At 34.7% G+C, this 24,860-nt stretch overlaps 6 protein-coding genes and 2 non-coding genes across 10 annotated transcripts; 1 reads left to right on the forward strand and 7 right to left on the reverse strand.

Annotated features, from left to right (window-relative positions):
- Positions 1 to 571: 571 nt before the first annotated feature.
- LOC105647471 (Plant invertase/pectin methylesterase inhibitor superfamily) lies at positions 572 to 2,763 on the reverse strand. The gene is made up of 2 exons (XM_012233580.4): positions 1,485 to 2,763; positions 572 to 1,397 (listed from the first exon to the last, which is right to left on the reverse strand). The coding sequence occupies exons 1-2, from the start codon at positions 2,428 to 2,430 to the stop codon at positions 727 to 729; spliced, it is 1,617 nt and encodes a 538-aa protein (XP_012088970.1). The 5' UTR covers positions 2,431 to 2,763; the 3' UTR covers positions 572 to 726.
- Positions 2,764 to 3,088: 325 nt separating this feature from the next.
- Positions 3,089 to 7,258, reverse strand: LOC105647470 (F-box family protein). Of its 2 annotated transcripts, XM_012233577.3 has the most exons (7): positions 6,268 to 7,256; positions 5,785 to 5,910; positions 5,591 to 5,695; positions 5,099 to 5,498; positions 4,856 to 4,985; positions 4,486 to 4,780; positions 3,089 to 3,426 (listed from the first exon to the last, which is right to left on the reverse strand). In XM_012233577.3, exons 1-7 carry the CDS (start codon positions 6,895 to 6,897, stop codon positions 3,181 to 3,183), a joined length of 1,932 nt encoding a protein of 643 aa, XP_012088967.1. In that variant the 5' UTR covers positions 6,898 to 7,256; the 3' UTR covers positions 3,089 to 3,180. The 2 variants fall into 2 exon arrangements, with proteins under 2 accessions (XP_012088967.1, XP_012088969.1); XM_012233579.3 differs by lacking the exon at positions 5,591 to 5,695 and having other exon boundaries at positions 6,268 to 7,258.
- A 2,046-nt stretch (positions 7,259 to 9,304) lies between these two features.
- On the reverse strand, positions 9,305 to 13,045 carry LOC105647469 (enolase (DUF1399)). Its single transcript, XM_012233575.4, has 8 exons — positions 12,501 to 13,045; positions 12,300 to 12,414; positions 11,645 to 12,028; positions 11,174 to 11,443; positions 10,486 to 11,006; positions 10,253 to 10,377; positions 9,990 to 10,153; positions 9,305 to 9,886 (listed from the first exon to the last, which is right to left on the reverse strand). Exons 1-8 carry the CDS (start codon positions 12,683 to 12,685, stop codon positions 9,359 to 9,361), a joined length of 2,292 nt encoding a protein of 763 aa, XP_012088965.1. The 5' UTR covers positions 12,686 to 13,045; the 3' UTR covers positions 9,305 to 9,358.
- Positions 13,046 to 14,358: 1,313 nt separating this feature from the next.
- On the reverse strand, positions 14,359 to 16,687 carry LOC119371115 (F-box protein PP2-B15). Its single transcript, XM_037640682.2, has 3 exons — positions 16,390 to 16,687; positions 15,505 to 15,623; positions 14,359 to 15,406 (listed from the first exon to the last, which is right to left on the reverse strand). Exons 1-3 carry the CDS (start codon positions 16,642 to 16,644, stop codon positions 14,923 to 14,925), a joined length of 858 nt encoding a protein of 285 aa, XP_037496610.1. The 5' UTR covers positions 16,645 to 16,687; the 3' UTR covers positions 14,359 to 14,922.
- Positions 14,393 to 14,475, reverse strand: LOC119371131 (small nucleolar RNA snoR53Y). The gene has a single exon (XR_005178704.1). It is a non-coding gene; the product is annotated as a small nucleolar RNA snoR53Y (small nucleolar RNA).
- On the reverse strand, positions 14,624 to 14,719 carry LOC119371129 (small nucleolar RNA snoR69Y). The gene has a single exon (XR_005178702.1). It is a non-coding gene; the product is annotated as a small nucleolar RNA snoR69Y (small nucleolar RNA).
- Positions 16,688 to 16,969: 282 nt separating the features above from the next.
- On the reverse strand, positions 16,970 to 18,403 carry LOC105647819 (F-box protein PP2-B15). Its single transcript, XM_020684644.3, has 3 exons — positions 18,059 to 18,403; positions 17,747 to 17,865; positions 16,970 to 17,632 (listed from the first exon to the last, which is right to left on the reverse strand). The coding sequence occupies exons 1-3, from the start codon at positions 18,323 to 18,325 to the stop codon at positions 17,143 to 17,145; spliced, it is 876 nt and encodes a 291-aa protein (XP_020540303.2). The 5' UTR covers positions 18,326 to 18,403; the 3' UTR covers positions 16,970 to 17,142.
- A 2,960-nt stretch (positions 18,404 to 21,363) lies between these two features.
- Positions 21,364 to 24,208, forward strand: LOC105647468 (Tetratricopeptide repeat (TPR)-like superfamily protein). 2 transcript variants are annotated; one of them, XM_012233572.4, is made up of 8 exons: positions 21,364 to 21,751; positions 21,855 to 21,921; positions 22,030 to 22,069; positions 22,295 to 22,427; positions 22,728 to 22,799; positions 22,986 to 23,066; positions 23,709 to 23,770; positions 23,857 to 24,208. In XM_012233572.4, exons 1-8 carry the CDS (start codon positions 21,464 to 21,466, stop codon positions 23,921 to 23,923), a joined length of 810 nt encoding a protein of 269 aa, XP_012088962.1. In that variant the 5' UTR covers positions 21,364 to 21,463; the 3' UTR covers positions 23,924 to 24,208. The 2 variants fall into 2 exon arrangements, with proteins under 2 accessions (XP_012088962.1, XP_012088963.1); XM_012233573.4 differs by lacking the exon at positions 22,728 to 22,799.
- The last annotated feature ends 652 nt before the right edge of the window (positions 24,209 to 24,860 follow it).

A 24,860-nucleotide genomic window follows, 5' to 3' on the forward strand; every position in this document is an offset into this window, starting at 1 on the left:
CTATAAAATAAACTCAAAGTTATTAAAATACTTGAAATTAAATTAAATCGGTCAATTTAATTATATACACTATTCGGTTTCAATTTGATTTATATCTAAACAAATTTCAAATTATCCCTGCATGATGCATGATCAAGAACTAAACCAGTTGACATTAAATACCAAATCTAAAACCTAAAAAGAGAAAATAGATTTTAAAAAAAAAAAAAAAAAAGCTGACAATCCCATGTTATTATGTTCTTGAAAAATAAAAAATTGAAGAACACCTTAAAAGCTTCTATTATTGGATAAGAACAAGAAAGATTTGACAAAGACAAAAGTCTAAATTGCCAACATATTTCTGGTTGGCACTTGACAACTCAGGCTACTTCAGCATTGTGTCTTAAACTCATTTGGTGAAGGCTGACTCATAAAACTTGAATTAAAATTATATAATTAACCATAAATTGGTCAAAATTGGAAAAACAAGTTGTCTTTATAAATTGATAGTAGTATTTTAGTTGTTGAAAATATATCATTTGAGTGAAATTGATAATATATTTCTTAATTAGATCGCAGAATAACTACAAACTAACACCAACTACTTCTATTTGTTAAATTATAATATAAAAATTATACACAACACATGAATCATGAATAAGGGTTTTGGCTGATGACTACATTATTATTGGAACCAATAAATCAATAAGATGATTCCAAAACTAATCTTTAAGATATAACTTTGACTTAATTGCTTAAACCTGCCGTGAACTTAACACCGGTTGACGGCAGCCACGACATGCCGTCGATGAACTCCCTGGCGGTGAAGAACTTGGCGGTGGAAGCATCTTGGATAATGTGGTAACCGGGCCATTTCACCCGGCCTGAGACTGGGGCACCAGGACCATAATTCTTATACTCACCATACCACAGTGTACTCAGAGCAAAATTACCATACCACTCGAGCCACCCTCTGGGCTGGACCAAACCGCCCATGTAAGTGTTCAGAAAAACAGTCCTGGAAAACTGTTTCCATGGCCTGCCTAAATAAGTGGGTTGTGTGGCCAAAATGTAGCTATCTTGGATTGAAAATCCAGTGCTTTGATGTGGGTTTTTTCTTCCCTGGGCTGTTATTGTGACCTTCTGTAAGGGCAATGGGACTCTAGTGAATATCTTACATTTCTGGAAAACTGCCGCTCCATTTCCAAATATGTAATCTATGGTGCCGTAAATGTTGCATTCCCGGTAAAATTGCCGGAGAGAGTGAGCATATAGGGTGTCTTGATAACCTTCCATGCTGCACCGGTAAAAGGCTGATTGGTCTGAATCGACACGGAGTGCCACGGCTTGATGGTTCTGTGGCCCAGCCGTATTGCGAAAGGTCATGTCTCTTGCTATGAATCCTCTTCCAGAAACAGCTACAAAATAAAAAATAAAAAAATGAAAATATAAACAAATGTATCAACTTTATCTTAATTTTATAGGATCATTTTTTAAGTACTTACCCACAGTTGCAGTTCTAAATGTAGTCCATCCCTGCAAAAAATTGCGGTTCCCTGTCACCACAGTCTTACCAATACCATCGCCTACTAACATAATATTGGTTTTTTTCTTCTTCATATCAATGTTTTCTCTGTAAACTCCTTGCTTCACATATATGATATACCTCCTATTACTGTGGCTTGGAGCTTCGTTAATCGCCTCCGTAATTGTACGGTAATGGCCACTCCCATCCAAGGACACAATAGCATCTATATGAATACCAACAGAACTGGCTTTTAAAAGTTCTTGATCACCTTCTGTCATCCATTCTGGGAATTCTGGACTTCTGTTGGTGACAGTGCCATTTCGTGACGGTTTAAAAGGCATGCTGTGCAGCTGAGTATACAGAGCTAATACATTACCGATTAGCTGCGTAACCTGGTTCAGGCTTCCTCTCATGAAGTTCTCCAAACGTCGGTCCGTGCCTTCGAAGCCTTCGAGGCATGTATCTTGGTTACTTAGTGCAGCACTCAGCCAAGCTTTTAGATTCCCTTCATAGCGAACATTCATATCACCTGCTCGAATTTTCTCCATCTCTTCCAATGACCAAGCCAACTCAGAGACTGAGAAATCAAGAAGCTCTTTGCAATCTTCAATGGCTACTTGTTCGCGATAGCTGATAGACAAGGAGTTGAATTTTGTGATCGTATCAACGGCTAACCTTGCTTCACTTAGGGAAGCCCGCAAGGCAGCACTCAAAACTGAATGACCAGAAGGGGAACCTGCCTTTTCGAGCTCAACTTGCATACTCAACATGCATGAATCCTGGTTTTCGACGCCGGTGCAAGCTTTCATGATCAAAGATTGCGTGTGTGTGGGTTGTTCAGTTGATGGGATTACATTGGGAAAGCCTTTCAGAGAAGAAGGCAAGAGTAGGATTAGAAGAAACAGAAAATTAAGAAAAGGCATCTTCGCAATGATGGGTAAAGAGAGAAAGAAGATGTTTTAAAGGTCTTTTCCAATTTCAAAAGAAGAAGAGTATTTTATATCAAGGGAATGCAAGAATTGTTTGTTTACAAAGGAATGACCTTTCTTTTTTCCTGAGTCAGAACGAAGAATCATGCATTCGCTTGTGCGTTTTCCTTCGTCAAAGCTAAAGTTATGCTTTCTTCCAAGGGCAAGGCGTCTGATATTCTGTGGCATTTCCTTTACAGCTTGTTGGGTAAGTGGATTCTCCACTATTTGCTTCACAGTACTAAACCAAAGCTTATTTGGAGGAAAATTAGCTTAGTATAACACACCAGTTGTGATTCCGTTCTGGCTAATTCATGATTCAAAATCTACAGTGGGAAGTGCTCAATCAGGCTTATGTACTGTACTACTCGATAAGAACATCAGGCACCCAAAGCCCAAAATTGCCCAGATGAAGCCCTGGGTGCTTCCACTTTGGTGGGTAGCATATATAGCCCAGACAATTACCCACTAATCAATTCTATGCCAACTTGTTCTTTATACTAAGAATAATTCAAAACTTCATTGAGAACAATATATATATATATATATATATATATATATATATATATATATATATATATGGGAGAGAGAGAGAGAGAGAGAGAGAGAGAGAGAGAGAGAGAGAGGCTTATTTTACACATTACTTCGATATTAAAGGAAGTACAAAGCTATTGTTGTGTCCATTATCTCCCAATACATACAATTCTAGTCCCATCTAATTATGCAACCCCTGGTATGCAAAATCTCAAGTATTTCCATGGAAAGAAAGAACCTAAAAGCAGCAACCAACTTAACCTTTTTTATCCGGACACAGCAAGCTCTAAGCGCAAGCTCAACTCCTACAACAGTTACATTTTTCAGGTGCACTAATTTTGCTTCTTGCAAGCGTGTCAGATTTCCCATCACCATGCATAATGCCATGTCTGATACAGTGCAGTAGCTCAAATTTATCTGCCACCATCAAGAATTCATGGAGTCACTATCCAAAAACTCCTACTAACACATATTTACAGAAAATGAAACAATACAGTAGAAATACATATAAAACTAAACAGATCTCCATTATTATAGCATTTCTCATGTTCACCATTAAGGACACAGAACCATTTATCCTAAAACCTAACAATTTCAAATTCACCCCAATGGTCATTCAAGTTGAATCAGGAACTGTTACGTACTCCCTAGTGAGGAACCATGAATGACATATTATGGTAAACGTGTCAACTCTAAGTCTAGAAGAGGGTACGATAGTTTTGGCCCAAGAGAAGCAGTAAAAATTTCTATATTGTGTATAGGAAACAGGATAGCATAAGTTCTCAATTTGATTTAATACGGAAAAGGGATCCTAAAAGGAATAGATAAAGCAAAAAAAGATTTAAAGAGAGCTCAACTCTTACAAACAATATGAAAAGGCAGATGCACTAGCCTATTTTTTTGTTGGATAAGAGTTGGATAATGTTTCCTGGATCCAGTGTAAGAAATATCTTGTCATTGTTGTATCTCTTTTTAAAGTTCACTTGTACTTTCGTTTTTCACAAAAGAAAAAGGGAGGATAATTAGAAAATGATTGAGGGAAAAAAGCAATATATATAAATCAAAAGGAACATATCAAACTATCAATACTTTCCATTATGAATAACTTTGTCACTTTCATTTTTTGTTTTAATGTCTAATCCTACTACTTTCATTCTTGTCAAAGGGTATCCATGCTGGATATACAGATGCTAAGGATGTTGAATTTGGTGCACGACAGATGATTGCAATTAGTCTAGTTATGATCTTGATATATCAGGCTCTGTCAATTCAGTAGCCAGGTGAAATCTTTGTAGAAGCATCAAAAGTTTCAGTAGCGGGATAGGGGTGAAAGTTTCTCCTAAGTATCATTCTTATTTCATGTTACAACATAGATGTGATATCTAAACAAGATTCTGCAGTTCTATTGCCAGTGACAAAGTTTAGCATATTATATCATTTTAGAAGAAACAGAATTCAACTAATCCGATTCAATACCTGACGCAAGTTCCTTGAGTAATAGGCAAGTGCCCAGTATCCCAAATCATCAATGTTCTCACAATGTTTTAAGTCCAGATCTGCCAGTGATTTGCACTTGGCTGCTAATGCTGTCAAACCTACACCTGTGATTTTATCAAGTCCTCGCAGTTCCAGGTCAGAGAGCTCCTCCATATAGCCGAGAAATTTCATCCCTCCGTCAGTGATATTATTGCAGTATGACAAGTTGAGCTTTTTCAACTTCTTGCAACCATTTGATAAAGCAGCTAAACCATCATCTCCAATACCAGTACAGCTGGATCAACAAAACAAAGAATGAATTAGTGTTTCTCCCAGCCAAGAATATTGAAAACCATAGCAAATTGATTACCGGTACAGATCCAGTTCAAGTAGCTTTGAACAATTAGAACCAACATAAAACAGTCCTTTGTTTGAAACATTATTGCAAAGTCCTAATTTCAGGCATAGAAGTCGTGAACATCTAGAGATGCATTCAATTCCTGCAAGAAAAAGAGCTTGTTAACCAAGTCAAATTGACTAAGAGAATAATACAAGAACATGAAGATAAGGGTCAAGTCGACCAGGAGTAATCCCCCAAGTTGTGATACCCTACCTTTATCATTTATGCCACAACAGTCCGTGAGATCAAGCTCCTCAAGAAGCCAGCAATGCAACCCAATCTGTTCAAGACCCTTCTCAGTGATCATATTGCAGGACTCTAACTTCAGGCACACAAGATTCCTACAAGAGTTTGCTATAGCAGAAATTGCAGCGTCTGTTATGGAATGGCAACAAGTTAAATTGAGGATCTTCAAATTGACACAGCCAGAGACAAGCTGCATAATACCCATATTTGTCACCCCTATGCACTTGCTCAACCCAATTTCAGTTAAAGACCTGCAATTGTTGCTCATGGTCTGGAAAATATTGTTTGAAACTCGAGTCCCATTAATTATAATTGAGCTCAGATTCTTCAAGTCCTTCATGTGATGAAGAACGCTTGGGGGAAGTTCCTATAGGCAAGGCCAATGATCAAACTTAGTTCATTAACCATAAAAAGACAATTATATCCAAAAAATCAACCAGATTGCCTTTATCTGCTTACTGAAAAACAGTATGCAGCCCATATCCGCCTAAGTCCACTATGTCCTCTAATTATGGAAATCAAGCTGGACGAACTCAAGCAATCACATCTTGATACATCAATTTCCTACAGTAATAAAGCAAGTAAACTAAATAGCTATATAAACCTGATGTTCCACTGTCACCCAAATAGAGGCAAAAAACAAAATATCATACCTGTAGTGACGGACAGGCATTTTCAAGAAACTGCAGCCCGATATCATCCACTAAAGAACACCCTACTATAGCCAAAACTTCCAGCTTTGGCAAAGAAGCAACAGAACGGAGTGATTCACTTGTCACCTGAAGCCATCCCAAACACGTATCACATTTCATTACAAGCATTGACACATATATGATCAATTAATTACTATAGAATTTCATGGGAAAGAAAACGTGTCCAAAATCCAGCATATTTGCCTCCCAAAATGGATAATGTGAAAATTTCTTCTTCCATTTTATTCTTTCGATTGTCCACGAGGACCTTCAAGAATCATTCAAAAACTCAAATTGCTTTCCTTAATTCCCAAAAACAAAAAAACAAAACCCCAGGATTTATCATCCTTTTCTTCTCTTTCAACAAAACCCAACAGAAGACAGCAAACAAATCTAGCATTGCTTAAGGAGCAGATAAACAAAATAAATAAATAATCCACAAACCTTGAGATAAGACATATCAAGATACTTCAAGTCGAGGCATTTCTTGCACAAAAGATCAACACCCAGATCAGATATCTCCATACACCATTTCAAGCTTAGCCTCTCCAATCTCCCGCACCCCACAGCTATCTTCGCCAGCCCAACATCACTCACTCCCAAGCATTTATCCATCGCCAGTTCTCTCAATCCACTAGCACACGATATCGCAGCCGCCTCCCTATCCCCAAATCCGCAACAGTAGGACACGTCGACCCGCTCCAGAAATGGACACGCCTGTACCAGCAACTCCAGCCCTGAGAATCTCAGTCCTGTAGCCCTGCTCAGGTTCAAAGATTTCAGCTTCCGCGTCCATTCTTTCGAGTCATGACTCAGCAGCAGTGCCAGCATTCCATCATCAATACGTGGACAAACAGAGAGGTCCAAGGTATCAATATTTTTGTACTTCTGGAGAAGAGAGAGTAGAAACTCAACACGAAGGACACGAAGAATTTTACGAGTTAGCAATTCGACTCGGAGGAATTCTTTGCAAACGAGTCGCCACGTTTTGCGATCTGACACGTCCTTGAGTTTGTCATTGACTCGAACAAGTAAATCCTCCGTTAAGACCGAGAATACAGATTCAGACGACATTGAAATTTTTTTTCTCTGTTTTTGAATGATTAACCAAAACTAAAGTTGTCGTTTGTTTTATTTGCAGAAATTAAGAACTTTAGGCTTTTCTTCTTTTTCCTGTTCAGGTAGGTACAAACAAGAACAGAAGGCGAAGGTGGAGGAGAGGATGATGGATCCGTTTTGACAGAATCCGAGTCAGCCCGAGACGGGTCTTATGGATACCATTCATTGTTTCTGACAACGGTTTACCACAAAAGAAAACAGGAACTCGTTAGGTGATACAGTTGCAGAAAGGTTATGCTTAAGTAAAAGAAAGGAAAGAACGAAAGAAAGAAGGAGAGGGAGCGGATAGAGCAAGTATACAGTAGATACATGACCACAATAGGGAATTCTTCACATGATTAATGATTGACTTTTTTCGCTACGTGGCAAAACACTACTCGCGGAGTTCTGCTGAAAAAAACAATCTAAATATCGGTTGCTCTTGTCATGGAAATTTCCAGAGTGTCCTCGAACTTGACCATGAGAATGCAGACAAATGAAGGGCATTTTAGGAATTCAAGAATCTGGATCGGGTTAAAAAGCCCTAATATTAAATGTAATGAACTATCAAAGGCACAGATCCTTAGCCGTAGGATGACCTGGCGATTAGGTAAAATGAACTGATTGGATGAGATGGGACACGTGGCGAGTGTAGAGATAATTACTAATTTGATCTGAAAAGTGCAGGTGATACTTTTTGGCGGATAAGGTCAGGCGAGCGTACGCCTGTACCGCACCTGCTACGAAAGCCGTAGGATATCACATTACTTTATGTGTACGGTGCGTTTATTGGTGGGACCCAGTGACGTGCAAAGTACCGTACCTATCTCCGTTCGAAAAAGTTGACGTGGTAGTGAATTGGTTGAAGGCAACTGGACCCCACAACAGCACCTGATAATTACTAATTAATTTAAAATTAAGCATCTAATCTAAAATGTTTATCTGGCCCACAGGTTAAAATATGGAATGTCACTATGGTAAGTTGAATACTTTCTTTTTATTTTTTTGATTTCCTTTTATAGATTAGTAAGATATGGTGTTTAATTATTTTGATTTAATTATTTGTTAAATCCAAATTGGTCAAACTACCTAACTAATTCACTAACCACTTCTGTTTAAAAAATACTATTCATTTTATCAACCGTACAATTTAACCTACTTATAAAATATAAAATAACAATTTTAGGCTCCCAAATAACCTAATTTTGGAAAAATATTTTCTTTAAATTATTTCTGTTGATTGCAATATTAAAAACATTTCATATTTTTAAAATCTATTGTTAATTACAAAAAAATATAAAAATAATAAATTATATAGTTGTGGGTGATTGATATTGATGGCTAACCTTCTATAACAACGGCGGACGATCTAGAATAATTAGTAGTAATTAATAATAAATTACTAATGCTCAATAAATTAATATAATTATTATATATTTATAAAATTGTAATTAATTTATTAATATCTAAAAAAATATGTATCTAAGTCTTTTCCCTTTAAAATTGTTTAATTTTTTTTTAATAAAAAATATTTAACTTAACAAGTCGAGATGACTCGATATGAAAACTCAAATTTAAAATATTTCGCTTATTATATTCATGAGATGACTCGGTGAAGGCAATTACACCACTAGAATTAAGAAAAATAATTTAAATTTGTTTTAAAACAAAGAGACGTATTATTATTATCGTTATTATTAAGTTAAACATCAAGTAATACCTATAATAATACATCACTCAGATTCAAAATCCCCCATATCTTCAGAGAAGCAAATTTCTCAGTATTCTGGATTTTAAAAGTTTGCTTCAGCTCTCTCCTCTGGAATTCAAGTTCGCATGGATCCTCCGGCGAGTATCACTCCTTGATGGATATACCCGAATTATTCCTAGCCAGTTCTTATTTCCTTCTTTTTGTGCCGTATATATAGAAAGAGGCCATCTCCAAACTATGGAATTGGGTTGAATCAATCTAATAAGTTTGTTGCATATGTATGCCATTAAAGAAGATGATAGTTAGGATAGAGAGGGAAGAGTCCAACGCATTATTCAAACCATTTTTGGTCTACTTGTGTGGAATATTCTTCAACTTGCATGTTTTCTTTTCTTTTCTTTTTTCAAATCCCGTAAATAAAGGCGTTTACCTAGTTTTATTATACATTGGAAACCATTAAACAAGCTTTTACCGAGTAATAGTGGGAGTAATCTAGTAATGCAGATAGAAATTTAAATTAAAAAGGAAAAAAAAAAAACTCTGCATGTGTTTTAATCTATGAGCACACGGAATCATATGGCAATACCAACATGATACCAAATAAAGATGCATTATGCACATGAACATTTTATTTATTTTTTTCTTTAATGCAAATTGTGTGTACTTGCTGCATTTCTGTATAGGAAAAAAAAATACTGAATACAGAAATGTTATATACTGTGTTGGTCAAGCGATAATCCCTCGCTTGTACAACTTATCGCCACCTTCTACTTGTGAATAATTAGTATTGGCAGGTTGCCCGGTTACATTAGGCCTTCCATCTGATGCAACCACAGCTTTAGGATTCCAATACCATGGCTCAACATGAGGTGAAGAAATTTCTGATGAAGATGAACAAGAATGAAGTATAACAGAACCCCAATCTCTAGCTCCAAGTTTTGCTTCTTTTAGTCTCCTCCTAATCAATAAGCTTCCCACATCTTCTTTTCTCATTTCTGATACACTTCTCAGTATTGAAATGCATAGCAAAATCGCCAAAACTGTATCCTCTTCAGGCAATGCTTCAACTATCAATAGCTTCCAATTAAGAAGAGCTGTTGCTCTTCCAGTTGGGTTGTCTTCGGTGAATCGAACAAGTGTCAAGAACCCTGCCTCATCTTCATCTTCATCATTGTTCTGTTCCTCTAGTTCTTTTCTTTGTGAACTAATTTTCCGGGCTTGATATTGCATTTTTCGCCCTTTCAACAACTTCACCTGCAAATTATGAAAGGCGGACTAGTTAGGAATAAAAACATTTAGCAGTTTTTATTTGGTTCCCTCAGTTCTAAAAAGAGGAGAGGACATTTCTCCAACATACCGTTGAATCTTGAGATTGTTGACTTGTTAAACTCAACCTCAGGTCACATGATGATGTAGATGATGATTGCCAACTTATTAACAATTCTTCTCCTGTTGAGAAACACCAGCAAGCTTGCCAATTTTCTGGAGGATCTTTTGGTATTGCTGTTCTCACTACTTTCTCTGTACTAGATGGCAACAGCAGCAGCAAAAATGTTAAAATCACTAAAGCTATTTCTCAAACAAATACTTATGACAACATGACAATTTTAAACAACATACCAGGTGCTCTACCAATTGAACCAGCCACATATGACCAAGAACCTTCACGTACCTCTATGATCCTATCCTCCCATTTCACAGTTGATGGGGTTTCACCTCCTCTCCTCCAAAACCCCCCTCCCACCCTACATTGCAATCCAAATTTGTATTATCAAGGTGATGATAAGAACTATCAAATAAGCCTAATCAATCAAAACACTAGAAAATTGTTCTTCAGAATTATTCAAGATCACCTCATTCGAACTGCAAAACACTCCCTCCCTGCATGATCAAGAACAGTGCGAGACAGCCACCGACCCTCTTGAGGCTTGTAATGGTTCATTCTCAAAATCACATCTGATATCATAGCCCCTGAATCATCTGTGACTCTGTCTGGAACACATTTCAACAAGTATGGTGCTTGAACTGGTGGGGTTATTGAAGCCATAACCCTCACCTGCTTATCAATATCTCTTTCCACGGTAAGAGAGTGTGCTCTTAGTAAATCATTCCAAAGAAAAGTTGCAGTGTGTTCTAATTTGCTTGTTCTAAAGCACCCACCGCCGAGTTTACGAAGATCAAGCATTAGTCCTTTGGTGCCAAACTCACAATAGAGATGAGAAAACTTTTCCCATGAATCCATTGAAAAACTGGAAACATGTTTATCAATCTTCAGCTCCCTATGGCATCTTATCACTCGAAGGCGCAGAAAGTTGAGTTTTTTATCATGTTGAATTGTATTCATTCTAGTGTTCAGTTTCACAAAAACACAAACCTGAATTGTAAAGTCGCACATTCAATACACAAGGCATTCAAGAAGTAATTGGAAGGATAAAATTAGCTGCTGCTGTTTTCTACTATCAGTTTAAGTCATCACATAAATCTGCACAATAATTTTCGTCTAACTTGCATCAAAGAAGAGATATAAAGTAGTGAACTTGCCTCCAACAAAAACCTTGGTAGCAAGGACTTGTATTTGGTGTTAACATCTATATCTGAGAACTCCCAAAAAAATGGTGGATTAATTGGGGCAAGCCCATTAAAACCTATGGCTCCACCAGCTTTCTCATAAGGTTGATCAAAGGCTTTTTCCCATACCTTCTTTGTCCCGTCCACCTCTTTTTCTTTAACAGTCTCCCAAATCCCCACAACTTTCCCCAATATTTCAGTCTCCACTTCCTTCATATCCTCTGCATATGCAGTTGGGAAACTCTGGCATATTTCCCATCACCCAAAATAAATAAACAAATAAATATGATAATGGGAAATATAGAGCTGAATGACTAAAAAAAGAAAGACTTTAATTTTAAACAGAAAAGAAAAGGCAAGAATCAAGACCTTAATCAACAAAAAAAAAAAAAAAAAAAAGAACAAATTAGTGTTTATAACGGTGAGGAAATTAATTAAACCCACCTGATGTGTTATCAACATTAGCAAGATATCCAAACTAGGCACTATACGAGAACTTCCATCTGTAAACCTCCGCAATACATACAAGAATCCCTTGTACCTTTGTCTAGCTGCTATCAAGTACACAAGCTCACTCATGTATGGCCATGAAAACTTGCTATACACAGGTGTTTGCTTCTGAACTTCATTAAATAGATTTTCATTTTTAATAATTGAGTATGATTGTATATTGGAATCAATTTCATTCTCAAAACACTCATTTGGGTATCTACGCATCCAGAGCTCTTTACATCTCATTAATGCATATTCTTCATTTTCCTCATCAAATATCGCTGGCTTGCCTATTAGTTTTGAGAACCTTGACTCACAGTATTGCCTGTAACTGACCTGCAGTCAACTTCTACATGTTATTATACAAATATATAATATTTACTCCATCAATAAAAAAAAAAAAAAATCATGTTTTTTTCTGGGAAAATGAAAGTAAATGCATAGCTATCAGTATATACAAGCTTGATTCTTTCTTGTGATCGAACAGTGAAAAGAAAAAAAGATATTGATAGTAAAGGAAAAGAAAAGACTTTTTTTTTATTTTATTCTGTATACTTTGATTCTTCAACTTTTTCTTAAACTTTCCTAGTAACCAAACAGAACCTACCGGATTCAAGGTGTGACAGAACCAAACCCACTCAATATCAAAAGGAGGAAGCACCATAGGAGGCGTTGACCCCACCATTAAATCAGCAATCAAAGGCATCCAAAGCTCATCATACCTGCAAAAGCAAAGAGAAAACTTTCAACGTTCACACCGTCAGATCAGGTTACTTCCTTCCACACAACAACCTCTCTTTGAGCTGACCTTCTGACAGCTTCAACAAAAGTTGATCCCTCGTGCAGCCATTGGGACTCATTCACAGCTCTTAAGAACCCGATATTTCGTCTTGCAGCCGAAACAAGATCCAAAGATAAACGTACCGTCTCAACCTCCGATATTTCGCTGAGCGTTCTTGCTGAGATTTCGGCGCCGGGGCGAGTCGCGGACATTTTTAGTTGTCTTGTCTGGTCAATTAACGTGAATCCAATGATGTGCACATGTCTGCGTCTGTTGAGTGATACTAAGAGAACATTAATACGAAGGAGACATCAGACCAGAGACATTGCTGTTAAGATTTTCGATTATTCTAAACCACGTGGCGAGCTTCATTGGGCCTTTTCAGCTGGATATGTCGGACAGCGTAACAGAACTATAGAAGTGCTTCGATAATTCTACTGCTTTTTTTTTTTTTTTTATTCACCAAAAATCCAAAATATCAAAATAATATTGTAGCCAGGATTGTAAATGAGAAGAGAAATTGAAATTCGCCTTATAAAAACTCAGTTCAAACTCGTTCGATAAATTTATTAAAGAGTTTGTCTTCAAGTTCGATAGTTCATTTATCATTCATTTATCAAATTAACTATATTCAAATTCAACTTATTAATTTGGGAGTTGGCTTTATAAAATTCTATTTAACTTAACTCGAAGACGGTAGAATAAATTCACTATATTTAATTGCAGAATTTCATAACTTTAATTATTGATTTATTAGTTCATAAACAACTTGCATTAATACATAGCCTTAGATAGCTCAAAGGGTGGTTTTAATAATTGCATTCCAATGAGTTAAATTTATTTGTAAATTTAAGATATGTGTTTAACAAGATAAAATTGAAAATGATACCATGTTGAAAGGAGGAGGAAAAACAGGACCACGCCGCCATGTGGCTCGGTGGCTGCACAGATGAGGCAGTAGGTTTCGTCCACGCCAAAAGAAGAATCTTTTTTTCCCAAACGTCAACATGAGGTAAGAGAGCACTTTTAGCCAATCAGCCACCAACATGGCTCACAGATTGACATGGACAGCCAACCTTTACAGCAAATTTTATTTTATTTTATGGCTTTATTACCGAACCATCCCTAAATTTTACACAATTTAACAATTCCCTCCACTCAGATAAGCCCATACCAATATCAGCAATCGAAAAATATTTTGAGCCTGGCCTTAGAACTTAAGCCCAAAAAATCCAAATCCAAAACCCGACGTATATGGATTTTAGTTCTCAGATTTAATACATTTAATGGTCAAGTAAACTATCATCCATTTTCTTCATAAGATATTTTTGGCAGAAAAAATTTATTAATTTTTAAAATTTTAATTTAATTACCGATTTTAACTTTTTTTTATTCAATAAGGTTCTTATAGTGCCCCGCGGAATAAGTAAAATAACGTTAAAAGTAGTGATATTTCACCGTCGCCTTTCGATTCCCACTTATCCTACACTTCTCAAGTCATTTCACAAAGTCGCCTTTCGATTCCCACTTATCCTACACTTCTCAAGTCATTTCACAAAGTCGGACTAGAGTCAAGCTCAACAGGGTCTTCTCCGCTTATTGATATGCTTAAACTCAGCAGATAGTCCCGCCTGACTTGGGGTCGCGATGGGAGCGTGCCCTTAGGGACGCAAAGGGGTCTCGATGTTCCGGGTCGTGGGCGGACTTATTTTGCTCTTAATGGTATAAATTCTTGTGGATTATTTTAAATCAGTATAAATTTATTAATTTTTAAAGAATTTAATTCATTCTTTTACGAGTCTTTGAATCATGGACTTGTTATCAAAACGACAATCACAAGTCATAACGTTATTTTGATCAAAACGACAATGAAAACGCTATGAAATACAAGGTTGAAGCCTCAATAATTTGATTTGTTCAGTTCCCTCAGGCAAATAGAGAAGAGTTTCAGTCATGCTAGCATCAGCATTAGCATGGATCATCAAGAAGCATCACTGGGAACACTTAACACTAATACCGATTTCAATTTAATACCTATAAAAATACAGATTTCTAATATTTTAAATCTGAAATTCAAACCAAGAAACTTACCCATCACAGTTCAATTCACAAAGTGATGTTTGAATCTGAAAGAACCATCAGAATAAAAGTGGAAGCTCAGATAAATGTAGGATTATGTCAATTCCCAGACCTACAAAAGGTCTCATAATGAGCTGGGATTAAAAACATTTATCATCCTAGCTAAAACCAAGCAAATGGGTTCATCAACTGAACAATTGAAAGTAATAGTACAAGAGAGAGCATCGATCACCAACAGAAAAAGAGAAACTAGCAGCCAAGCATACGTTTGCAGAGAGAGGATGGGGTTTATAAAGGGGAAAATACTGGCTAGGGTTAGGGTTTATTCCTTTTGTATTTCCAAATTTGCCCCCGAAATCTCGCTTTAATTCTAGATATGCCACTCGTTTTTGGGCCTAAGTTCAATCCCCTCTATAATAAGCCCACCTTTCAAATGCTCACCTGTAATCTCCGTTAAGTTCACCTCTACTTCTTTGTTTTCTTCTCCATCATTATAAAAACTCCCTAATTCAATCTCAGTCCATCCATCCTCCCGCTCGCAAGGACCGACACTGCTGCTTCCGTTTCTTCCATGGATTCTTGATCTTAATCTTTCAATCCTGTTCAGAAATAAAACCCTTTCTAGAGCTTCTTTAGTTTTATCTTGCCGGCGTAGAAAGACTTTCCTTTGAATTTTAAAGTTTCCAACTTTAAGTGATATCTCTGATGGTAAGGTGTCCAATCCATAAGCACGATCAGCAAATTTTATAATGAGATAGACTCCATAAACAGTTCTTGGAGATAAAATCTGGGTATTGAAGTTGCCATGGATTTGTAGCCAACAAATTGTTCTCAGTTCAATAACTTCTGAGAATCTGAGAAATTAATCAAGATCAAGAAGAGAAGCAAAAACCGTGAGATTTTATGTTTTGGGTACCCTTTAAGACATAACTAGAATAACGTTAATTGTGACCTTGATTGAGGGTGGGGTTTCCAGGACCAGTACAGAGGATTGCTTGCCCATGCAATTGAAAGCTCCCTTGAACTCAACAAGTAACATTTCTTTCCTGTTGATTTCTCTAGTGATATTATCTATCAATAACAGACAAAATGTGATTAATTCAACAGAAATAGAAGACAATTTCTTTTTATGTTTATAAAAGAAAAAAATTATTTATCTCAAATTGTCAATGTTGGCAAAATTTTCTGGGTTATGGCTATTCTGTTGTACTTCACTTATAGCTAACTATGAGGCAGCAGTTTGAGACTGCTTATGCATGTACATGCGATGGATCAAATATGAACTCTGGAATTCATATTTGCTCCACCGCCTGTATATCCATCAGCAGGCTTAAAAACTGCCACAAAATGATATGCTTTCTATGAATTTACTCTGTTTTTGGTTGATAAAAGTGCGGAAGCTAAAGACTTGCTCACATTTATATAATTTCTATCTATTTAAATTAAAATTAATGAAAGTACATTCTTAAAACAGCTAATCAAAATAACACGCAAGTGTTGCAACATTTTGAGGCAAGTCGAAGCACATATATTATATATTGGTACATATGTATATAATGCACCCTCTGTATATACATATGCTTCTAGCCTAAAAGTTGCCACATTTTGCATGCATTTTAAACTTCTTTTTTTCCTTTTTTTTTTCTTTTTTTCAATTAATTTTCAAAAATTTTGGAGACCACTTGCAAAGGCCTTCATTTTGAAGCTATGCATTATTATTATAAAAACTAAATTAAGCGACTTTGGGAGGTAAAATATAATTAATATGATACAAAAAACAAGGTGAATTATGTGATTAAGACACAAATTTAGTCCTACATTATATTTTACATATTACCTTTTTCCCCTCATCAATTAAATGTGGTTTACATAACCTGAGGAACAACTCCTTTTTGGTTGAGCAAGTAATCGGTGATGCTAATCTGGAAATAATATCTGCATAATCTGATGGCAAGAAATTCCCCCATACTGAGTCCAAATCAGCAGAGGACCTGACTGCTGAAGAAACAACAGAAGCACGACATGCATCCCTAGGCGAGGTGAATGATAGAATGTGTGCAAAACAATCTTCGGGCAACAAGTCCAACTTCATTTTTTTGTTTTGTTATTTTTTATTACACAGGAATAAGAAATGAGAGATCTGATATATATAGAATACTGTCATTGTTGGGATTTGAATTTTATTATTATGACAACATTTTCTATTTTCTCTCCTCCAGTCAATATGACGACACGAAGTGAACATATGAGCACATATCAAAGACATCTATGTTCACAATTTCAGGACTCAATTACCCTTTTTGGAATCTATATATAAGTAGATGTTGTCCTTTAAGGACCACATACAGAAGAAGAAGAAGAAGAATTAAAACAATGTGTATTATGACCAAGTCATGATCATGCCAACAAAGCCAAAGTCAGAACCTTGAAAGATAAGGTTTTTATTCGATTACTTGACAAAATCTTTACATTTTATCTACGAAGAAAGAATCTAAAAATCATTACATGAAGTGACAAAAGAATATAGCTTTTGCTATGATCCTTCCATCTCTATATCTTTCTTTCTTTTTCCCTCTCTATCTTTCTCTTTTTAGAAAGTATTGATGCCAATTATTTTCTGTTTAGGCCTAACTTCAATGCCTTCAACAGTAAGTCCTCCTTTTAAATGTTGACCTTTCACTTCTTTAAAGCTCATTATCACTACTTCCTCTTCATTCTGACCATTAAAAAACTCTCCAAGCTCAATCTCCATCCACCCGTCTTGTCTTTCACTTGGAACTCTACTATCCTCTTCTGTTACTCGTGACCGTAGCATCTGCACACGATTTGCAAAGAACAGTCTCTCCAGTTGCTGCTTCTTGCTATCTTGACTGCGGCGTAAATACACAGTATTCCTTGATTTCTGATTCCCAACTTCAACTGACACTTCAGATGGTATTAAATCAAGCCCGTAAGCACGATCAGAGATTTTCAGCACGAGATATGCTATATATGTAGTATTTGGTGATAGCATTTTGGTCGTAATCTTGCCTTGTATTTCTAGCCAACATATTGTTCTAAGTACAGCCACCTCGGAAAACCTGCAAATATGGATATTATAACATATACATATACATATATATATATATATATAACGACTCCGTGTCCTTCTTTTTAAAAGAGAAAGAAGATGATTCAAACGAAAAATTAATAACCTTGATTCAGGTGAAGAAACCCAATTCCAATACATTGGTTCATCACTCCATGTTATAGAAAGATCCCTTGCAGATAACATATAAGACTTCTTGCCAGATGATTTCTCTAATTTGAAGCTCTGCATCAAAATTTACAAAATTGAGAAAATTAATTGATCTTAATCTCTTATTTCTTAATATTTGTTCTTGTTTTTGTAAAATTAACTATAACAAATAAGTTCAACTGTACTAGAGTCAGTCTATAGGTCTGTTAATGTACGAGTTAAAACCCAGTCGGAACCGAATTAACGATAATGATTAGAGGATATATACCTTTCTACCATCATCTATAAAAATGGGGTTGCAGAGACAAAGAAAAAGGTCTTTCTTTGAGGAAAATTTTAGAGGAACAATGGAGCTTGAAACAATGTCTTTGTAATCAGATGGCAAAAGATTTTCCCAGACACTATCAGAATCTGCAACTAATTGAAATGAAGAAGAGACCAGAGATGATCTGCATACATCTATTGGTGATGTGAAGGAAAGAATTGTAGAAACACAGTCTTCTGGTAATCTGTTAAGCTCTAATAGACTTTCCATTTCTGTTATCCGAAATCTTGACACGAAAAAGAAAATGACGGAGATAGATAGAGCTAATATCGAGGTTAAGTGATTCTTTGGTGGCTGTTAATTCGTTTAAATATAGTATATTTTGGTCTCAGGTTTGACCATTAGCCGCCAAATGAATTATGATTTATGCTGCATTTTAATTGTCTGGATAATTAATTGTTGAATGATTTTTTTTTTTTTTTTTTTGAAAGAGAATAATTAACTTATATTATCTCAATGAAAAATAATCCATTAAACATCCTGGCGCTGAGTCCCAAACATGAACACGATTGAAACGATAGGACGCTCTAGCTAGACAATGAACACTTATATTACCGTGTCTTCTAATCCAACGAACTTTGACTAGTGGAATGGAGGCTAATAACAAAATACAATCAGAAATAACAATACCCAACTCACTCATATCTCTGATTGTTGAATGATTAATAACTGATGTATAATATTATTTTATAATTTGTGTGTAATTTTATTTTTTTGTCCAATAAATTATATACATTATAGAATTAATCTCCAAAAAAAAATTCATTCAAAAAATTTGACTTACTAATTCTAATAAATAAATTATTAGTTTAGCTAATAGAAATAAGTTTATTTCTTGTAATTTAAATGAACAAGTTCAAGGTCTAATAAACCAATTACTGATAAATATTAAAAAAATAATTAACATTTTCTTTAGATAAAAATAATAACTCTCATTCTCATTCAAAAACAAGGGCATTTTTAAACATTAACTAGGAAAAAAAAAGATAAAGAGAAAAAAATTTTATAAATTTTCTATTGTGATTAGTCTGATATATAAATAAGCCTATATATCGAACGTAGGTAAATTTTATTGTACCAATTCAGGAAGGAATAGGGAATGTTGATGGTTGCAAAACACATTTCCTTTTAATGTGTCGAATACTAATTTTTCTATTTAAGAAATTAGTTTGCAGTAAATAGCATTATATTTACATATAATAATTATAAAATTATTATGAAAAATATTTTAATTAGAAATCCATTGCTTTGTCATAAATTATCGTACATATAACATATAATCATTACAAAATTTAGGTTATTAGTATTAATCTTTCATAACTAAACTCAAAAAGTTAGGTTATTAGTATTGAAGTATTTAGAGTTGTTTAGTCAATTTTAAAATAAAGCCGCACCTTAATATTATATACAAGCAGGGATGGCAAATTTTCCGGATCTGACGGGTATCCAATCCAATTTGATTCAATTCGATACGATTTTAGAAGGTTTGGATAATAAATAAACGGGGAAACGAATTTAGATAGTATATTACCCATATCAAATTCAGTTTAGGTTCAGGTTCAAAGACTCGGATACCTGCCGCTCGTTACCCATTTACTAAATATTCATAAATATTTAAATACGTATGATTTAAAAAAAATTATATATAAACACCATTGCAATTATAATAAATTCTTATACGTAATATTTATATTATATTCTTTATTAAGTCAAAACAATAATTTTATAACTTTTATTTACTTTTTAATTTTGAAAAATGAAAAATAAAAATTATTTTTAAAGCTAAACGGATTCTAATTATAATAAGATTTAAAATGAGTTCAAATATTAAACGTATCCCTAAGTAAAAGATATTAATTGAATATGGTTGGCTGCATAACTCAATTGACCGATTTGGGGTAGGCTGCTAAAGATGGTGACCGTGAGACCGTGACTTTGTCTTTTACAACGCGGAGATAGCTACTGTTCTTAGCCACTAGCATTCCTTTTGGGTTATCCCTATCCGGGCTTTGGGGTCGAATAGACCCTGCAAAGTCTACTCTCTTTACAGTTCATGTTTACACAAACCTGTAACCGGTCAAAATACCAACACCTTAAACATGAAATTTACGTTGGTGAAGTCCAAAATCCATGGATTTTATACCCCTTGTATGTTGAATCCAGAGCAACACTTCAATTTTTGTGAAACTAAACAACTTGTCCACTTGTGTGTCTATTCCATCCTTCGTCCGTAACGTGAACTGTGAAGGAGTAGTACTTTTCTAGCATTAATTGCAAAACGCGTTCGGATATTTTTGGCCCAACTTATTACTACTACCATAAAAGGAACAATTACTATTATTACTATTATTTTTTTTTTATTTTGAAATTTAAATGGATAAATTTATTTTAAAAATATTAGATAGGATACACGGAAAACTATTAATCGTAGTTTAAGATATTACATGTTAAGTTTTACTTATATTATTATTAATAAAATCTATCATTAGTTTCAAAAAGGAAATGAAATTTGATGAATTTTACATTTATGAATTTCACATTTTATAATTATTAATAAAATTCATTTATTCTAAAAAAAAATCATTTAGTCAAACTAACTCTAAAATCTTGTGAAACTAGAAACTTGTCCACTTGTGTCCGTGTGCGTCCATCGGTCTGCATTCTGCAAACTATGTTCCCTTATTAAATGGACTCAATTATTCATTTCATTTCTACTACTTTTCTAGAATTAATTAATTGCAACTTACACATTTTGCCCAATTTATTAATTAATTAATATATATATATATATATATATATATATATATATATTAAAAATTTTATACATTCCGTTCGATTATGAAATTAAACTTGCTTCAGATTTATAACTGTTTCTATTATAAGTTTTTTTTTCTCTGTATTAAAAAATATCTTATTCAGTCACTAAATTTTATAAAAAAAAAAACTCAGGTTTGCTTATTATAAGTTGGATCAATTAAGCCTTTGAAGTTTAATTTTTAATCAAATAATTAAACAAATGCCTACGTAGAGGGCAATTCTTAGAAAATAACACATACAAAAAGAAAAATAAAAAAAAGAAATGGGTGAAGCGAATGATGGACTTGGTCGTTCTACGACTGGACGGTTGGTTACCGCCAGGCCCAGTATTTGGCCCAACCCATTATATTTATTTTCATGAAAGCCCATTCTGTTTGAAGCTGGTGGACCTAAGCTTTTCTATACCTACAACTCTAACCACAGACTTTTGGCGCCATATCTTTCTCTGCAACTTAACTATAATACGAAATTTCGCATTTCGATTTCCCAAATTTCAAATTCTCAGATTTCAATTTTCCATTTTTAAATTCAATGGCGTTAAGCCAAAACTTGAAACCCACAATTCTCATATCCTCCATCTCCTGTAATTCCTCACCTAACACTTCATTTCCACTTTCATTAAAAACCCAGACAGACTTGAGTTTCTTTAGTACTATTCCTTCATCAATTCACAATCTTCAGCGTCCATTGCCAATCCTATCTAGAAGAGTCTTTCTCCCTTCAGTATCTGGTATCTGGGATGCCTTAACTGGAGGTGGCGGCAACAACCCCCGTCAAGCTGTTTTGAAGATTAGACGTGGAATGTCACTCTTCAGGGAGGTAAAATAAAATTCGATTAATTTCCAATTTGTAATTAAATAATTGGAATACTGTTTGAGTTGTTTGATAATATGAATTTTTTTTTCTTTGAATTTTTGTTAAGGGGGATGTTTTGGGGTCCTTGGCAGAGTTTGATAAGGCAATAGAATTGGATTCTCGTCAAAAGGCGTGTAGGTTTGGTTTCTAAGTATTTGATTACCTTTTCTTTTATGGTTAATTATTAAGAATTTCAATTTTCAGATAAATATGATAATGAGACTGTGTGGTTTTGAATTTAGATCTGTGGCAAAGGGGGCTATCACTTTACTATCTTGACAGGTACTTATTCTTGATCTTTGGTTACTTTGCCTTCTAGTTTTGTTGCTGAGAAAATTAGAAAAGAGCATTAAGTACTAATAATTTGCAAGATAGATTTATGGAAAACCTATAATGAAACTGACTGGCCATTGAATGTGTGATTCTTTAAAGTATTGTTTATTGCTTTAAGCATTTTGGGATAATTTTGAAGAGATTGAAGAGGGCATTACATTACCATATTAATAGGTTTGAAGAAGGGGCAAAGCAGTTTCGATTAGATGTTGCACAAAATCCAAATGACACAGAAGAGTCAATTTGGTGCTTTCTTTGTGAAGCTCAGTTATATGGAGTTGATGAGGCAAGGAAACGATTCCTTGAGGTATGTTGGTCAAGCGCTAACTATAGCTGTTTATCATAGAATCTATGCGAATGTAGAAAGATAATGATTAACACAGCATAACTCCTCCATCTATTAGCAAATGGGCTTGCTAAAAGCAAAGCTACTATACTTCAACTTGCTGCATCCATAGCCTTCTTGTTGTTTGAGATGAGGCACAGGTTTTCTTGGCATATCATTCGATTTTGTATAGCATCTGGCTAACTCTCGTGTTTTATAAAAGTAAAAGGATAAAAAAAAATCATTCAGTTGCTTTCTATGGCTGAAAAATGCTGAATGCAGGTTGGCAGAGATCCACGACCCGTCATGCGAGAGGCTTATAACATGTTTAAAGATGGTGGTGATCCAGAAAAGGTTGAAACAGTTAGAAACTTTAAGACTATGTTTGGCGTGTCGATGAGAAAAGACATGAATTTTAAAACTTTTGATAAACTCCTTATTGATTATTGTTCAACGCACTTTTTTGTCTGCAATTCTGTCCACTCGCCCATTTGTCTAAAGGATTGCATCTGGCTAATGCTATTGATTTTTTCTGTCTAGCTTGTTACTGCATTTTCAAATGGCTCGGAGAATGAGTATTTCTATGCTTCTTTGTATGCGGGACTATATCATGAATCTCAGGTTTGTCCCCAACTTGTAAATATTATTTTCATTCTTTCCTTGTGTTGTCTCGATTTTGAGCATTGAGAAAAGTATTTCTGGTCTCATCATGACTTACAAGCATTTGTAAGCATCTGGAAAAGATACTATGATTATAAGAGGCAATCGGGTGTTGCTGTGATTTCAGCTATACAGAAACATTGAAATTGACAAACGTAAAGAAGTCTTGTGCCAAATTACCAACACTAGTTAGGAAAATATCCCATTTTTGTTGCCTGTAATTTTAGCTCATCGCTTAACAAATCAGATTTTCAATTGCTTATTCTATAAGTTTCACCTAAAACAGACCAAATTAAGCACTATTATAGATAATTTTTTAAACAATATTGTGGTATTGATAATTGTAGATTTCTAACTTTATTCTTTCCACTCATTCAGAAGTAATCAAACTTATGAGAAACTAATTTGTTTTTGGACCCTAAATGCGCATCATAAATTTGAATGATTAACTTGTAGTGTTAAATAGATTTGTTTTAACTTCTAAAAAATGGATTTTAATTTTTTAAGAAGAAATACGTGGACCAGTCATTATGTTAATTTAAAAAACAGAAATAGAACGATAGGGACAACAGGAGAATTTTTTAACCAAAATTCTTTTTCCAGAAAAAATTGGATGCAGCCAAATTTCATATAGTTGCTGCATGCAAGTCTCTTTATGGACAGAGGTATGAATCAGAATTTGTCTATATTTATTACTACTAGTTCAGTCACATATAGCATTATAAACGTAGTATTGCATTGTTCATGTCAGGTCTGATGATTATATGGCAGCGCTTTCCAAGGTTCACTGTCTATGTCGAAACTGGAGCATCGACTGAAATATTTTGCAGCAAAACTTGGAAAATACAATTCTCAGTTCTTGTTCTTATCCCAATTTTGGATGCTATTCGGAATGTTAAAAAATCCTGACAAGGAATTGTCGAGGTAGGTCGAACGACATAATATAGTTTTATTGGTTTTGTTGTAGCACAAAAGAAGATGAATTTAGGACTAGTAATATGATGTTTGAAGGTTGACATGTAAAAAGACGAAAAAATATTAATGTTAAACTTCCATGGATAAAGCTGTGAAGTATAATTGATTCAGAAGCCAAATCCCTTTTTTCTTTTTTCCCTGATATCAGAATATTCTTCTTGTCTTTAGTTGATGCCTTCGTATGCTTTAATTTTGAATGTCCTGTCTGTATTATGAACTTGCATCCGCTCTCAATAAAGACAAATAATACCATTCATTATTATGAGCTGATATTTGAAATATATGTAACCGTCAGCAGAATTATTATTACTGTTTCGTTCACAATGTTATTCCGATCATTCGGAAAAAGGAAAAAGAAAAAACGTTGTTAGTACTGAAGAAATGTTTAAGCTAATTAAACTTTTGACGTGTGGGTATTTTTTTTTGTTTTCAAATGTCTGAATAATAGGGCCTTTTAGCATATTCTTAGTTTTAAGCACCAAAAGGAGGATATTCTGAAAGTGATTCTGCCACAGAAGATGCCGTATCTTAATACTCAATTATGGGTCCAACTACACTCCTTTACCAAATTACCCTCAAGAACTTCATTCATGCCATTATGACATGAGTAACATAAATAGTTTAGCAGGGTAATTCTGCCATTTTGTCCCTTCTAATGCCAAAATCCTATTAAAGCATTGACTTTACAATCATCAAAATCTTCACATGATTCAGAATTTCAACTTAACTTCATTCAATTGTTACTATAAAATTTAAAATAAATGAAGTTATGCAGTGAAC

The sequence above is a fragment of the Jatropha curcas genome, chromosome 2 (genome assembly GCF_041381405.1).
Source record: "Jatropha curcas cultivar XTBG-Jc1 chromosome 2, XTBG_Jcur_1.0, whole genome shotgun sequence".
Classification (NCBI taxonomy): Eukaryota; Viridiplantae; Streptophyta; class Magnoliopsida; order Malpighiales; family Euphorbiaceae; genus Jatropha; species Jatropha curcas.